The sequence below is a fragment of the Trachypithecus francoisi genome, unplaced genomic scaffold (genome assembly GCF_009764315.1).
Source record: "Trachypithecus francoisi isolate TF-2019V2 unplaced genomic scaffold, Tfra_2.0 Lachesis_group10, whole genome shotgun sequence".
NCBI classification, from domain to species: domain Eukaryota; kingdom Metazoa; phylum Chordata; class Mammalia; order Primates; family Cercopithecidae; genus Trachypithecus; species Trachypithecus francoisi.
This window is the reverse complement of record NW_022681455.1, coordinates 57,247,049-57,263,385: the sequence shown is the minus strand read 5'-3', so window position 1 is coordinate 57,263,385 and position 16,337 is coordinate 57,247,049. Positions and strand designations below refer to the sequence as shown.

The 16,337-nt window shown below is 40.1% G+C and overlaps 1 protein-coding gene across 5 annotated transcripts; it reads right to left on the bottom strand.

Moving 5' to 3' along the window:
• Positions 1-3,204: 3,204 nt before the first annotated feature.
• BAG2 (BAG cochaperone 2) lies at positions 3,205-16,337 on the bottom strand. Of its 5 annotated transcripts, none has more exons than XM_033217535.1 (4): positions 15,486-15,614; positions 13,875-14,069; positions 6,204-6,313; positions 4,097-4,576 (listed from the first exon to the last, which is right to left on the bottom strand). In XM_033217535.1, the coding sequence occupies exons 2-4, from the start codon at positions 13,886-13,888 to the stop codon at positions 4,164-4,166; spliced, it is 537 nt and encodes a 178-aa protein (XP_033073426.1). In that variant the 5' UTR covers positions 13,889-14,069; positions 15,486-15,614; the 3' UTR covers positions 4,097-4,163. The 5 variants fall into 5 exon arrangements, with proteins under 5 accessions (XP_033073424.1, XP_033073426.1, XP_033073425.1 ...); XM_033217534.1 differs by lacking the exon at positions 15,486-15,614 and adding an exon at positions 15,260-15,445; XM_033217536.1 differs by lacking the exon at positions 15,486-15,614 and adding an exon at positions 14,720-14,830.

Genomic DNA, 16,337 nt, shown 5'->3' with positions numbered 1-16,337 from the left:
CACGCCATTTTCCTGCCTCAGCCTCCCGAGTAGCTGGGACTACAGGCGCCCGCCACCTCGCCCGGCTAGTTTTTTGTACTTTTTGGTAGAGACGGGGTTTCACCGTGTTAGCCAGGATGGTCTCGATCTCCTGACCTCGTGATCCGCCCGTCTCGGCCTCCCAAAGTGCTGGGATTACAGGCTTGAGCCACCGCGCCCGGCCTCATTCTCTTAGATAACTCTAATTATTTTATGAAACCATGTATACTGAAGAAAAACTTTGCCAAGATTCCAGGTGATTGTGCATTTGTACTCTACTTTTTTAACATTACGGCTAATCTTTTGCATAGACATATTGCTGTGGAGTAATTGCCGTATTTCCAAGTTCCTCAGGTTTCCCTTTCCTTTTCCAGTCGCTATGAATTAAATAGTATACAGAATAACCCACATAAGGCAATATAGTTAAATAAAACCAGGTTAAATTATTTCCTTTGTATCTGCCCAAAGTTCATAGCCCACATGTATTTTTTCAAAATAAAGCTAAAACTACCAAAAAGAGGATGAAAGCTTTCCTCATTATGGAGTGAAGTTTTAGGTGGTTGCTTTAGAAGTTGGCAGTGCAGTGCTCAGAAAGAACTCTCAACATGTACTCCTTGGACCTGTGAGTTTAGGAAATTGGACCTTTTCTGAAGACCTTAGAATAGGGAGTTGGCCTTAGGACCTAGTGTCCCAACTTAGTGTTGGACCCTTTTAATATAAGATACTGTTAATTATTAGCATCCTTTTCAAAACCTTTGGAATAGTTACTGGTAACCTGATAAAATGTTCCCATTAATCTATCATTTGTCTGTTTCTCTGAAAACAAAATGAACTGATGAGGTGAAAGCTTGTTCCACGTGGCACCTACCTAATGAACAGGACTTACTGAGTTTTAACTGTTAAGAATGTCATGTGTACTACTGTCACTCCTTACGTTTTCAGCTGTAAAACATGTAAGTCTATCATCATACAGATGAATTCATTTGCTAACAAAATATTTAAAACCGGCAGTAGACTCTGAAATATTCAAACTCCTGGCTAACTGGATGATTTGGCTATAATAATCTTTATTAGGTGGTACTTCTTTTCATCTCTCCCTCAAAATATCTACAGTAGGATGTTAGTAAATGGTCTTTTAAAAATAAAAAATTTGGGATAAAAGGAAAACTGAATTCCTTCTATATTTTTGTTACTAATAAATAATGCTTTTGTAAATTTGAATGGAAAACCGCTTGTATATATTGCTATTTGGTTGCAGTTATACTCTGGAGCTTAATTTAAAACACACTACTCAATAAAAATTTCATGAAGGATGAATTCCAATAATCAAAAAATAAATGCATTTCAAAGCTAAAATTTTGTGTGATATGTATGATTGTATCAACAGTGTGGAACTAAATGGTAAAATATATAATGCAACTTCTTTAACGATCAAAGCAACCTAAAATTATTTCATATTTCAGATACTCTGCCAATATTTAATAACCTCATTATATTGAAAGCAGTGCTAACAAGAAATGGCAGGAGGGCTACCCTAAAATTGTATATTATATGCTGGGAATGGTATGGAATTGAGATAGGGCAAAACATACTCTATATGCACTTATAGTCTATATGAAAGACAATAGTTTAAATGAGGGTAAAAATGTGACTCAGGAGATTGATCATCATTTGAAAATAAATTATACTCCCATTCTTATAAATAAAAATACATGTTAAGAATCAACACATTGGCCAGGCGCGGTGGCTCATGCCTGTAATCCCTGCACTTTGGGAGGCTAAGGCAGGTGGATCACAAGGTCAGGAGTTCGAGACCAGCCTGGGTTAATATGGTGAAACCCTGTCTCTACTAAAAATATAAAAATTTCGCCAGGCATGGTGGCGTGCGCCTGTAGTCCCATCTACTTGGGAGGCTGAGGCAGGAGAATTGCTTGAACCCGGGAGGTGGAGGTTGCAGTGAGCTGAGATCGTGCCACTGCACTCCAGCCTAGGCAACAGAGCAAGACTCTGTTTCAAAAAAAACAAAAAGAAACCTCATGAAGTAAACGAAAGAAACTATAGAAACTGCCTCCCTAGAATATATTCTTCACTAAACGTCTACAAAATGTTTGTTCCTTTCCTTCACAGTCTCTTTTCTCTAACTCATACTCCACAGTGTTCCTTGCTACAGTGGATATGTCTTCTACTTGTCAGACAGCCTGGGTGACAGAGCGAGACTGAAAAAAAAAAACAACAACAACAAAAAAAACGAGATTCCCTGCCCTTTAGATGTGGCTGTAGGTACAGAATGCTGGAGACACTGCAAACCAGGGACCCCAAGCAGCTTGGAAATGTGGATCATAGCTCTTCAAGTCTGTGATCAGATATTAATGACCTCCAAAAAAAAAACTCCATTGCAAAAAAAATGGGAAAAATAATGCTAAGAATACCAAGGTCAAGGAGGCAGAACCAGAATAATTTGTGGTAGAAAAAGTCCTGGGCTGATGTGGAAGCCATGGGAAGCAGGGAGCAGTAGTATTTCCCAGAGTGGAAGGGATTTACAAATGCTGACAATACTTGAGAACTTGAAGAAAACCTGACTATCCATTTCTTAATTTTCAAAAAGCTGGTCAAGAAAAAAATGATGCACACAAAAAAACCATCTCACAGTCTGATGACAGCAAATCAGAGTCTGTTAACAAACCAAGTGGCTTTGCCATAGATAGAATTAATGTTTCCCATGAAATGGAATGATTTAAATAAGCCAGAGTTGGAGCTGGCAAAGGAAGTAACATAAATGTCTTCAGATTGTAACTGCTTTTTATAAAGAGACTAACTTGGCATTTTTGTAGAGAAAAAAGTTCAATATTGCTTGCATTGAGAGAGAGATACATATATAAAACCAGTTTGGATCCTGATTTGGTTTTTCAGTGTGAAGAATACCTACATTCAAATAAAAATGGATGTGTTCATTTCAAAGTAGTATCCAGGGAAGTTGTTGCATTTTTTGTATATCAATAGGACTAGTTACTTTCAACAAATAAGTGTTCTCTAGTTGCTTCACTTTATCACAGATAAAAGAAGAATCAACACACTGGCCAACCTTTTTAGTAAACAAAATGCAAACTAAGTGTTAATGCTCAGTGCTGGAACGAGTTCAGTGAAATAGCTATATTTTAATTACTGAAAAAAGTATAAATTGCTATAACCTTTGTACAAAAAATGTTTAATAAGTGTGTGAGGCCATGAAAATGTCTATACCCTTTGATCCAATATAATTCACTGCTGGGCCTTTATACAGAGAAAATCGAAAACAAAAGAAGGAAAAAGCCCTGCGTACAAAAATATGTTGCAGTAATAGCAACAAGCTGGAAGCAACCTAAATGTCCGTAAGATGGGAATGGATAAAGAAAGATATAACTACACAAAATAGAGCTCATTAAGTTGACAAGCAGACTTTATATCAGCATCTAACTTTTTAAAAAAGGCAAGTTACAATATAGGAATTCTAGAGAATTGATGCATTTGAGAAAAGATGAAGCAGATATATAATTGTTCACAGTGGCAAATTATAGGTGGTTTTCTCACATTTTATGTCATAGTTTCTTGTATATCAAAAAATACATTCATATTATGAGACACAGGAATCTTTACATCCAAAATAATTTAACATTGCGGAATGAGACAACTTTGGAAAGATTCTTGTTTTGTGATTCCTTTTTATCCCTCTAAGCACAGTGCTTTGTTAACACTGTGTGTAGTAAATGTGTGTGCTGCTTAAGGTAAAGAATTTCTAGTCAACTAAATGCCCAAGGTGACTGCGTGATTCCATGCCAAAGCACAGGAAAAAGCAGTGATGCTTTTGCCCCTAGCTGAACACTTGTTTTCCCCCACAAAGTGTATTCATCCACAGAATAGTGAAATATGCTAGATCCTAGTACAAGACGAGAATTCAATCTAAAAAATCCCTAGATAGATAATCAAAATATTGCTAGTTTTGTTATTCACAAAACTGAAGATACTTGATGGAATATTTTCCTCATCTGAAACAACTGTCAGTATCAACTAAGTGGTTATATCTAACATAAAGAACTAGTTATCAATTAAAATAATATTTTATCATTTTTACACCATATGTATTGTGTAAATGCTGTTGGGTTTGAAGACTAATTGAATTTGCTTTCAGCATTTTGTTGCAGAGTTTTGGTACCAGCTCCTTTAGAATGCTCTAATAGCTTGATGGCCTTGTCAGAGTTTTCAATATTTCTAAGCAGAGTCTCTAATCTTCTCTTAATTTTCTTCTGATCTTCAAGAGCACAGCCAATTACTATGGATTGAAACTTCTGATCAACTGGCCCATGTGGCACCTCAGATGAACATGCACTGTAGAGCGACATTAAATGACTCTTGGCATTTCCCAAATCATCCAGAAATTTATTGACCACCTCATCAATAATCCTTGTGGCATGCTTTAGGGATTCTTGCTGCTGGGGGTTTCTAATTGTTTCTACTGACACTTCAACGGTGAGAGTTCTTCCCATCAAACGGTTTGCAGTCAGATTTAATTCTTCTCTTTCTCCTAAAACATCAATCAATATGAGACATAAACTTATCTGTGTCAAGAACATTAAGGCATTTGTTTGTGACTAAATTTATTATTTAAATATCTCTGCTATGAAATTTTTTTAAAGATACAAGCTAAAATTATAGCATGTAACATTAACTGATGAAATGTATTAGATTATAGACAGAGGTTGTAGAATACCATTTCCTGACAATCTTTATATATGGGATACCAGATGACTTCTCAAATTGGCATGTTTGCAAAAGTTTGGGTAGGTATGCATTTGTAACTGGGATGGAAATCAAGTCTTAACACTTTTGAGCAGTAAGCACATACAGGATTTATGCTGGGTACAGCTCCAGAGATCAGATGTCCCAGATCTCTCCATAACAACATGTGCATTTATCAGAATACACTGCCCCAAATTTTGGTTGAGAAAATATAATCATGATAGAAGATAAGCTGGCATCAATACTAGGCACTGACTTCATGCTTCTCCAGATAGAAACAGGACAGTGGTCTAAAGTCTTGACCGGCATGAGGAGCTCTATCAACATTTCATTATTTATATGAAAAAGTCAGCAATCTCCTGCTTCTGTAACTTCCTAATTCATTGATCTTTGGGCAGGACAGTGTAGAGACTAGATCATGGCCTACCACAGATGTGTAACAGTTTTGATCTGGATTTAGATTGCTTACTTATCTGACCAGCCACTTGGCCCAGTAACATGTGGCCTGTGTGGCACCAAAGGAGCCCAAGTAGGAAGTTGCCAATAAAAAGAAAATCACAAGTGACCTATTCCTACCTATTACATGTTCTTCACATGAAAAAGACAGCACAGGCTAGGCGTGATGTCACATGCTTGTAATCCCAGCACTTTGGGAGGCCGAGGCAGGCAAGGTCACCCGAGGTCAGGAGTTCGAGACCAGCTTGGCCAACATGGTGAAACCCTGTCTTTACTAAAAATACAAAAATTAGCCAGGCGTGGTGGCAGGCACCTATAATCCCAGCTACTCAGGAGGCTGAGGCAGGAGAATCACTTGAACCCGGGAGGCGGAGGTTGCAGTGAGCCAAGGTCACGCCACTGCACTCCAGCCTGGGTGACGAGTGAAACTCCATCTCAAAAAAAGAAAAAAGAAAATGACAGCACATTTTTACATTCATGCCTTTTACTGGTCCTACAAGTTTCCTCATTTTCTCTGCATTTTGTCCCTCTCTTTATGTTGTACCTCAATTCATCTTTTTTTTTTTTTTTGGTCTCTACTTCCCTGCTTCCACTCTCACCCTTTTCCTCTGTGTTTTTTAGTCTCTTGCAGTCCAGTAACTTGTGAAGAACTGAAGTTAGGAGTGTGAACCTAGGATAAAACACATGGCCTTACTGCTTGGGGCCAGCTCTTCTGAGCTTGCAGGCTTTTTCCTATCTCTCCCAGCCATGGCTCGGGGTAGAGAGCATGCTGGAAGAAATCTCTGAGTAAGTGGCTGCTATAATAAACTGACAGCTGCAGCTGCTCTCTGTGGCTCACATTAAATGCTGTGGCCTAGTGTACGCATACCGAAGTCAAGCAAAAATTGACCCACACTTATCATAAACTCTTTAAAGGAGTGTAAAAGACGAGCCCCTTCTGTGGAGATGGCTCTCACCGTCACTGATCTGCCTCATGTCCTGGCTATTTTGGATACTGTGGATCATTTCCAGAAGGATTTCTTTCTCTTGCTCAACAGCAGTTGCTGCTTCTCTCAAAGCTTCAACCCTACAGAAATTGGGAAAACAAAATGGTTATTGTATGCAGGATGTTCTTCCTATTAATTTTCTTTATCTCTCATTCAACCCAAATCAAGTTTAAAGATCACCAAACTTTTTAAAACTTCATTTCTGCTTTAAAATTCTTTCATTTTTCTATTTTTTATCCACTTGCCTTTCTATTTTCTTTCCAGCTCATGAGGCAATCATTCTATTTAGTGTTTATCTAATTAATAGTATTTGTTTTTACAAGATCTGTATTATTTGTATATTTTGAATTTATATCTCATTCTGTTTTTATTTTTTCACTTAGCATCCAGGATCCTATGTGTACTTTTTTTTTTTTTTTTTTTGAGACAGTCTTGCTTTGTCCCCCAGGCTGGAGCACAGTGGCACGATCTCACTGCAACTTCTACCTCCCGCGTTCAACTGATTCTCATGCCTCAGCCTCCGGGCCCAGCTAATTTTTGTAATTTTAGTAGAGATGAGGTTTCGCCATGTTGGCCAGGCTGGTCTCAAACTGCTGGCCTCAAGTGATCTGCCCACCGCAGCCTCCCAAAGTGCTGGGATCACAGGTGTAAGCCATCACACCCGGCCCCCTATGTGTACTTCTAATCAGTTGCTGCTACTTATTTTATAATACTCCATGTGTATACCTACCTGCTTTTCCTTCTCCACTCTCCCAGAGATGGACACTCAGGTTGTCTACCAACTTCTTATTACTACAAATAACACTTCTATGAATACATCTCCCCTTTGGACCTTGGTGAGGATTTCCTTAGGACATACACCAGGACAGAATTGCTAAGACAAAGGGTATGTGTACTACGCTTTTGACTTAGTACTATGATTATTCTGCAGAATACCTGTACCTGTCCACTCTCCACAGCAAAGCACAGGAGTCCCCATATCCCTACCAACTCTCTGCATTTTGCAACTTTCTATTTGCTGCCAGTGTAGTAGAAATACACTGGTATGTCAGGTTAACTAGCGTTTTCCTAATAATTTCAGACATCTCTTTGTATCCTTGTTAGCCTATTCATAGACTTTTCCTATTTTGTTTTTCTATTTTTAAACAGGAGTTACTGTCCCCTTGCTGATTTGTATACTCAAGAAATTCTTGTTGGTTACAGGCATTGCAACCATCTCTCATCCTCTCTTATATGAACCACGTCTGGGATGTCTTGCACTAAAGAGAGACTCTTATTTTGATGTGATCCAATTCATCTTTTTTTTTTTTTTTTTGGCCTTATAGCTTATGCTTTTGAAGTTTTGACCTAAGGTCTTCCCCCTACCCCTTGGTCATATTTTCCTATATTTTCTCTTAACTTTATAGTTCTACCTTCCTTATATCTTTAATCCACCTAGAATCAACCCTTGTATGTAGTTAGTTAAGAATGTTGGTTTTTTTTTCCAAATAGCCATTTTCCCCAACATTATTTACCAAACAATCCATCTTTCCCCTAGCAAATGTATATTAAGTTTCTCTCTAAAATCTCTATCCCATGCATTAGTATATTTAACTGTTCTTATACCAGTGCCCAGTTTTGTTTTGTTTGTTTATAGCACTAGCCTTGTACTATACTTTAATATTTGATAGAACAGGCCCCTCAATCTTCTTTAAAGATAACTTAGCTATTTATGGACTTTTACTTCTCCATATAAATTCTAGGGTAAGTTTATTGTGTTTCTCAAAAAAACGAGAGAAATTCAACATCTTTATAACGTCATTCTGTTAAAGGGCATGATATATGTCTCTTCATTTATTCAGATCTTCTATAGAGTTCCATGTATTCTTCATAGTAGTCTTTGTGGATATTGTTGCTCTTGTGAATTTGTATTTTCTAGTTGATTTTTACTGGTTTGAGAAGTGTTGTCTTTGTAGGTTTATCTTGTCACTGGCGACCTTGATTTACATGTATTCATTTTAGTGTTCAGTCTGTTGATTCTGTTGGTTCTTCTAGGTAAATGATCATATCCATATCATCCATAGTTTTTATTTCCTCCTTCCCAATCCTATTACTTTTCTATTACTTTTTTTTTTTTTTTTTAAGAAAAGGTCCTTCAGTACTGTATTAAACAGGGGCAATGATGGGGGTATCTTTGTCTTTTCCCAAATTTAAGGGAAAGTCTCTGTAGCTTTTTTGTGTAAAGCCCTGATCAAACTATAGAAGCGCTACTTTCCCCACTTCACTCAACTGCACACACATGCACTCACACTATACATACACACGAATATGCCCAGTCACTAAAAAACTAAGCTGTGGAATCATGAGAGCAAAATAAAAATATACATATTGTATATTTAACATGTTGTATACTTCCAGGGTACCTTATTATTATGAATTACAGTAAGTTGCCAACTTTTGCAAAATGAAATAGTGACAGACCTATTCCCAGTATTTGGATGGTCTTAGAAGTTCATGAGAGATCTAATCCTAACTGCTGTCTTAAGTGTGCACAGAAATTGAACAACTTCATCAATGTTTTAGCATGTTCAATTCCATAAAAGAATCTTCCCCCTACTCCAAGCACACACGTGCCTTTTCCCCTTCGGTTACCCACCTGTTATACCCCAAAATAGTACTGACAGGCTATAACATCACAGGGTATCTTTATTCTTCAAGATATTAAATATATGTCAAAGTCTGTGTTTATAAGAGCCACTAAAAGCAAAGAACTGGGAAGAATCTCATGTAACAAATTTGGCTAGGGAACACAATCAAAATACAATATTCTACAAAGTAACAGCAATGCAAGTATCAGGCCCTATTCCAGGACCATTCACTATTTACTTAAACATTTTACATTAGCAGTCTCTCAGAAAGATAAACTAGGGCCCAGAACATAGGAAAGAGACTGAGTTGGCACTAAATATTTATGCTAAAAGCACAAACCATGACTCCAATATTTAGACAAATGACACAGGTGAATCATTTCATTGGTAAATGAGAAGATGCTGAAAGAAGAGATTAATTTTTCAACACTTTTTCAGCTGGTATTCAATTGTAAGATGATAAGAGAGAACAACACTATTCTGAAAAGGAAGGTTTCATTTACGAGTTACAGCAGTAAGTTCATGTTCTTAACAAAATAGATAAAAAAAGACATTCTAGAAAAAAAAATAAGCCTATCATTCATATGAAAAAAAATATTTTATCATTAAATGAGACCAAATAATTAGATGGAACTGCTAAATTTTGTGTTTTTGGGAACCACCCCCCCAACCCCACAAGGCTTTTAAAAATACATAATAGAAATTACCAGGGCATTATCCCTGTGAAAACCAGATTTTATCATTTATAGAACTTCTTACATACATTTTTATGTATACCTTTTTCATTTCATGCAAAGGTAAAATGTCATTCCCAGAATGTAAAGATCTCAGGGTTTATTTGGCAACATGGGCTTTTCATGTCCGATTCCCTCTTCAGGTAGCATTCTTTCTCCCTGACCCTTGTCTACTGGGTGATCCTTTTTCAAAACCCAATCGCTTTGGCAGGAATTGTTTCCTTAGCTTCCCCCATCCCCTCCCTTAAGGCAATTCATGCTCCCTTTGGCCCTGGTACATCCATTTACTCTATGGACTACCTCATATTTTACATTTTTTCTTTTAAAAAGCTGAACCTAGATCTCTACTTAATTTAAGTAATGTTTGTACTGTTCGTCAGCTATTGCTATCCTTAAACTCATACATGTCTTTTGTCTACAATTTTTCCATTAGTTCTAGAAAATTCTTGGCCGTTGTATCTTTGAATATTCCCTGTCTCCCATTCTATTATTTTCTTCTGGAACTCTGGTTAGAGAAATGTTGGACCATCTCACTTTATCCTTCATGTTTCTTAATATCTCATCTGACAACACTTTTCTTGGCGGAGAGGGGCAGTTCTGTTTTTACTAACAGATCCTGGAAGCAGCTACACATCCAAATTGGGAAAGAACTTTTCCTCACATCAAGGCTGGCCTGGGCTGTGCTCCTGGAAAACTCTCTGCATGAAATCACAACTAAGCAGGCTTTGACAAAAAGACATTTTAGAGCACTCAATAGGAAGACAAAACCGGAGCGCATGCATCCTCAGCTAGCTCCCAGGTCTTGGGCACCTCACAAACCTCTGTAGCCTCAGTATCAAAACGGCAAACTGCTGGGAGACTTAGGGGAGTACAACAGCAATTTTGCCCAAACTGTGGCTACTATTAATATGTCAGCTAATACAGTATGCAGTGATAACTGCGCCAGCACTGCCACTACTAGCTGCGCAAAGGGGTCAGTCGCCTATGAAACAGGGATAATAAGGAAACAGTGCTTGTGACTAAATGAAGTAAAGCAGGTAGAGTTTAAGTGACTGATAGCACTGACTAAAAAAATTACACACACACACAAGTTAATATGTATAATGTGTCTAGAATTGGCACTGGCATGTATTTATAGTATTAATAGCTATTATATTCTTACCATTATGAATGTGGGCTTATTAATGAGAATTTGTGCTTTCATAAAAAGGAGGGAAAATGGCAAATGCTCATACCGTGATTTGAAAGAAAGAATTTCTAAAATAGATTTTTTTTTTTTTGAGATGGAGTCTCGCTTGGTCGTCCAGGCTGGAGTGCGGTGGTGTGATCTCAGCTCACTGCAACCTCCACCTCCAGGGTTCAAGTGATTCTCCTGCCTTAGCCTCCCAAGCAGCTGGGACTACAGGCATGCGCTACCATGTCTGGCTAATTTTTGAATTTTTTATTAGAGATAGTTTTTGCCACGTTGGCCAGGCTGGTCTCAAACTCCTGAACCCCCCAGGTGATCTGCCCACCTCGGCCTCTCAAAGTGCTGGGATTACAGGAGTGAACCACCACACTCGGCCTAAAACAGGTTCTTAAACTCATAGTTCTGTCTCTTATTCCGTACTCCTATATCAAAAGAATGCTATAATGATCACTTTTAGGCAATGTAAAATTCTGAAGGGTTTCCCTAATTGCCAAAATATGAAATTACATTTACTGTCGAGACATTTTGGTGTAAAAGAAGGGACTAGTGTTTTTAGTGTGAACAGCCACTCCTCAGTGGCATGTCCTTAGGCAAGCCACTTCATCCTTATGGACCCCACTTCCCTCATTTCTAGGAGAGAGAGCATGTGTCCTCCACCTAACTCAAAGGGTTTTTAAAGTTTCAAATAACAACGTATATTAAGCGTTCTTTTAAATTACAGGCTGTTATACAATATTAACTATGATGCCATCTTGTTTTGTGACTCCTGGAACACAGGCACACCCTAACATGAAACTTTAAGTCAGACGAATGATCCCTATCACCCCCGACCCCAGCCCTTCACTACCTGGGTGCAGGTTAAGCCACAACGAAAGAATGACAGGAAGGCAGAAGGAGCCACTATGTCATAAGTTTTGGGAAACACATAACAACCCAATCTCCCAGTCCTATCATTTTCCCCCCTGCCAGTCTCTAAAACCCATCCCCCAAACATCTTCATTACCATCTTGAGCTTTCTATGAGCTACCCAATACCTAGCACATAGTGGGTGTTCAATAGCCCCTGAATTTAAGGCCAATTTAGATTGAATGTTTATCTCTTTGAGGAAACTCATCTGTTCATCCATATATCATTCTTACATTTTGAAATGTGACATATTTAAGAAAATTCAGGCATAAAGTATTAGAGCCTGGAGAGCCAGGCTTCCTGGGTTCAAATGTGGAGTTTACTACTTTCTAGTTGTGTGACGTTGGACAAGTCATTTAAGCTTCTAAGCGTCAGTTTCCCTATCTGTAGAATGGTGATAATAGTAACTTCCACAAAGACATGGGGCCTGGCATATAATCCGTGTACATTAAATGAATAAACAATAGCATGTGTTTTAGAAAAAAACTTTCACACTGTGTTTTTCCTCTGCTCTCACACTGTAACAACACAGAAGACTACTGTGACCAAATATGTGGGGGATTTTCCCCACCAACAAGCAGTGGACAGCAGCTAAGTATCCTCCAACTCAGTTCCAGTACTATCTACACTTGGACAGTGTCACAGCCCACAAGTTGAAAGCTCAGTTCCCAAGACCCCACTCCCCACCGCTGCAAGTCTAGGCCTCCAGAACTTCCAACCAACTGGCTTCAAATTGGGGTTCCCATGTCCCCCTCTTTGGGTTTAACTTGCTGGAGCAGTTCACAAAATTCAGGGAAACACTTACTGATATGTACCAGTTTATTATAAAGGACATGGATGAAGAGATGTGGAGGGTGAGGTACAAGGAAGAAGGGGCACAAAGCTTCCATGCCGTCCCTGGGCACATCACCTTCCAGGAGCCCAACTATCTGGAAGCTCTCCAAACCCTGTCCTTTTGGGTTCTTATGGAGGCTTGCTTCATTATATAAGCATGAATGACAACCATGTAGAAATGTGACTGAACAAAATGGGTATGCTCTCACTCTAACACAAGACCAGTCTATTCAGATTCTTCTTGGCCTCTGGGTGCTGAATTCCTTCCTCCAGGGCATGGGACAGGACCCTCTCTGGAATGAGGGTCTTTTGATCCACAATCAGACTAGAAACAAGGCAGGTGAAAGAAGGTCAGACAGAGATTCTTTTTCCTGAGGCCTAAAGCACCCCAACATTATAACGTAAGACTGTCACAAGGGTTATGGGAGTTATGAGCCAGGAACTGTGGATGAAAACATTATATATATATAATTGTAATATAGTATTTTTTATAAATTACAATAATTGTTTAAAAGTAACAATAAGCAAGATGGTTTGAGCCACTGAGGAATGCAAAACTCAGACTCCATTTAGAATTGATCTTTAATAAAAACAGGGAGAAAAGGGAATCACCTCTGTAGAAGGAAGAAATACAGAAGACAAAATGCAGTCTAAAAAAAGGGCTAATGTATTGATAAATTCCATTAGAGATATATGGAAATCCTTTAACAGTTTGTAGAACTGCTGCCAAACATTTTAAACATCATGTAGATCAGTTCATACTCCAGGTCATGAAGTATGAAATTTCTTCCACAATTGACAGGATCATGTGGTTAGGGAACATTACGTGCACACTTCTAAGTACAAACTGTAAGGTTTTATTCTACCCAGTTACACTACTTTATTAGTTAACATAAAATCAAACTATTAGAGCAAAATTACATATGAGTTTCATGTTTTCGTTTAAAAATCGATCTTGTACGCATGATTCTAGTTTTTAATAGTGTAGTGTTCTGTGCCATTGCCCATGTGGTTTCAAAAAAAACTTTAATAGGATCAATATTAGCATTTTTCTCTATTTTTGCTTACCTTTGGAAATCCTTCCTTTTCAGCTAGTATTACTTTTTTAAAAAGAAAAAAAAAAAGGCCTACAAAAGTCTAGAATTACTAAAAAACAGTCCTTGAAATGAACAGCCACATATTAATCACTTTTCTCCTCAGCTCAAATGTTAATTAAGCAAGTTGTAATTTAATCACTGATGTGCAGTAATCAGAATTCATTTTACATTAATCAAACATTAGAATATAATAATATTCAAAACCTGAGGCTTTCTTTTTAAAGAGGAGCACTTCAGAGTGCTTTTGTACCTACCACATGTGAGGCATTAATTCAAGTTGGAGGACAATGACTCAGCTTGAAGGAAGGCGGGGTGGAGTAACATCCTCCCCATTCCTTTAGGAAAAAATCTTTTCTTTCTGACTAAGGGAGAGCGAGTGAAGTGGTTGAGAATATGCCCTCAACGTTCTGAAGACATGGAGAGAGGTGTGTTACTTGTTATGCGGCTCCCTAAAAAGAAACATCAGTTAGAGGGACTTCCAGTAACTGAGGCCACCAATTTCTACTTGCGCTTTACTTTTTCTGGGAGTGGAACGGGTCAGGTTTACTAGTATTGTGAAAATCCATGAGGAAGCACTATTTCTCTCTTTCACTTGCCTCATTCTGAGTGGAACCCCAGAACCTTGTGTAGGGCTTAGGTTTCTCTGCTGCCATCCAAGAAGTGATTTTGAGTGGAGAATCTCTCACTCTCTGGCTCTTTTCTCCCAATAGTAACAATAATAATGCCTTACTTGTTAAAAGAGATGCCGTGGTTATTTAAGTATTTTCTCGGCAAATGGACACTTCATGTTTGGGTGTATTAATGGAGGGAGATAAAACACACATGCAGTGTTTCCTGAACTTTTTGGCTCACATGCTTCTTTGCTCATGCACAACCTAGAGAAAACTATGGAACCAACTCCTGTGTACAGTTTCAGGGAATTCCAGGTGCCTAACAAGGTTTTCTTTTAACTACACCTGCTCACAAAATTTACACAGTAACTTGAGACAAACGTTCACAGGAAGTAGATAAAACTTTTCAATATACTGTTAAAGTCTTTCCAAAAATCTATTAACATTAAATTGTTTAGAAATTCTGTACAAGTCTACTGCTATATTACCTAATAAAATCTTAAGCAAGAAAAGGGGAAAACTATCTTTTCATGCTTTCAGGCCAGTGACTAGCACTTCGTCTTCCAGGTAGGGAGGTGCCCAATAAATACTGAGAGACGAACGGAACCGCGGAATCCCGTTAGGGGATAAAGAGAAGCCGCAACGTCTTTACTGCACGAAGCACCCGGTAACTTACTGCCTACCCCTCACTCCTCCCTAATCTTTGGTCTCAATGGATTGCTGGGTTGGTTTTGTTTTATTCATTTTTGCTCTTTAGTGTTCTGAAGCAAGCAAACTTAACTTCACGTGGAGGGCCACTGGAAACTGCTGCCTCCCTTAAAAATGTATAACGGGAGAAGAGTAAGTTAAAAACATTTGGGGCCACACAGAAGGTTCTAGAAGCTCTGCAGACCCACGCTGCCATAGTCCTTAATCGCATGGAATCTCACCTCTTAACTTTTATCTCCTCTTACTTTTTCCTGCTCCCCAACACCTAGGTAAGTTAATCAAAGTGTGGCCACCATCACGCCCTCACAGGTTTAGCTTACGAATGCGTTTTCTCTCGGACCGGGGAGAAAATCCAAGAAATAAACAAAACTACACCACGTCCATCCACAACAAATCTCAACAAGCAACTTCTGTCGCCGCAGCCTCACTGTGCCCCAGGGCCCGGCCCGCCACACGCGGCCTCCGTCCGCTAACCGCCCGCGAACCGCCCGCGCGGCGAGCAGAACGCCCGATGACCGCCCGCCCGCCCGCGCGCCCGCGGCTCACCTGAGCTCCAGCTGGTCCAGGCTCTCCAGCAGGCGGCTGGAGCGGTCGGCCATGGAGGAGGAGCGGCAGAAGCGCCCCTCGTTGGCTTTAGCGTTGATCTTCGCCTGAGCCATCTAAGCCTCCGACGCGGGGCAGCCGAGAGGTCACCGGCCCCTCCGGCGGCGGCGAGTGGAGCGTTCCTCGGGCGGCAGGCGTCGCCGTCACCACGCGGGCGCCCGCCCTCCCTCTGACGCCCGCAGGGGCAACCCGGGAGGACTCGCCGACACCGCGGCTGCCGCGTGGCCAAAGAAGGGCAGGAGCGGCGCCCGCGGGGCTCGGGGACGCCGGGCCTTGGACGGGGCTGCAGCGGCTGGAATTAGAGGTTCGCGGGCCACAGGGGCTCGAGGATGGGCAGACAGGGGCTCGGGCCTGGGGAGCGCAAGTCTCTGAGGAACGGGGAGGGGCGGACGCAGAGACCGAGCGCCTAATGTGGCCAGCAGATCGTCTGCTCCCCGGACCCAGGAACTACCCGAAGCCCGCCCGGACCCACAGACCACCCCCAGCTCCGCCCCGCGTGGCCCCGCCTCTTCGTGCAGCCTAAAAGTAACCAACTCCCCCCACGCGAAGGTTCCTATCGGTCGATGGGTTGTGGGTGTATTGCTCAGTGACGGCTTCGTTTAGTTTCTCCCAGCACCCATAATTCAAAGCAAGAACAACGACATTAAGGGTCCTGTGATATAGGGAGAAAAGGTCCTTTTGTGAAACAGAAGGCAGTTAAGTACAGCTCCTACCTAGGCAGCCCACATTCACCTGACCTTCCTGTTACCACTTTATTCTGAAATGAGAGTAACGAATGCCAGGACAACACTGAAG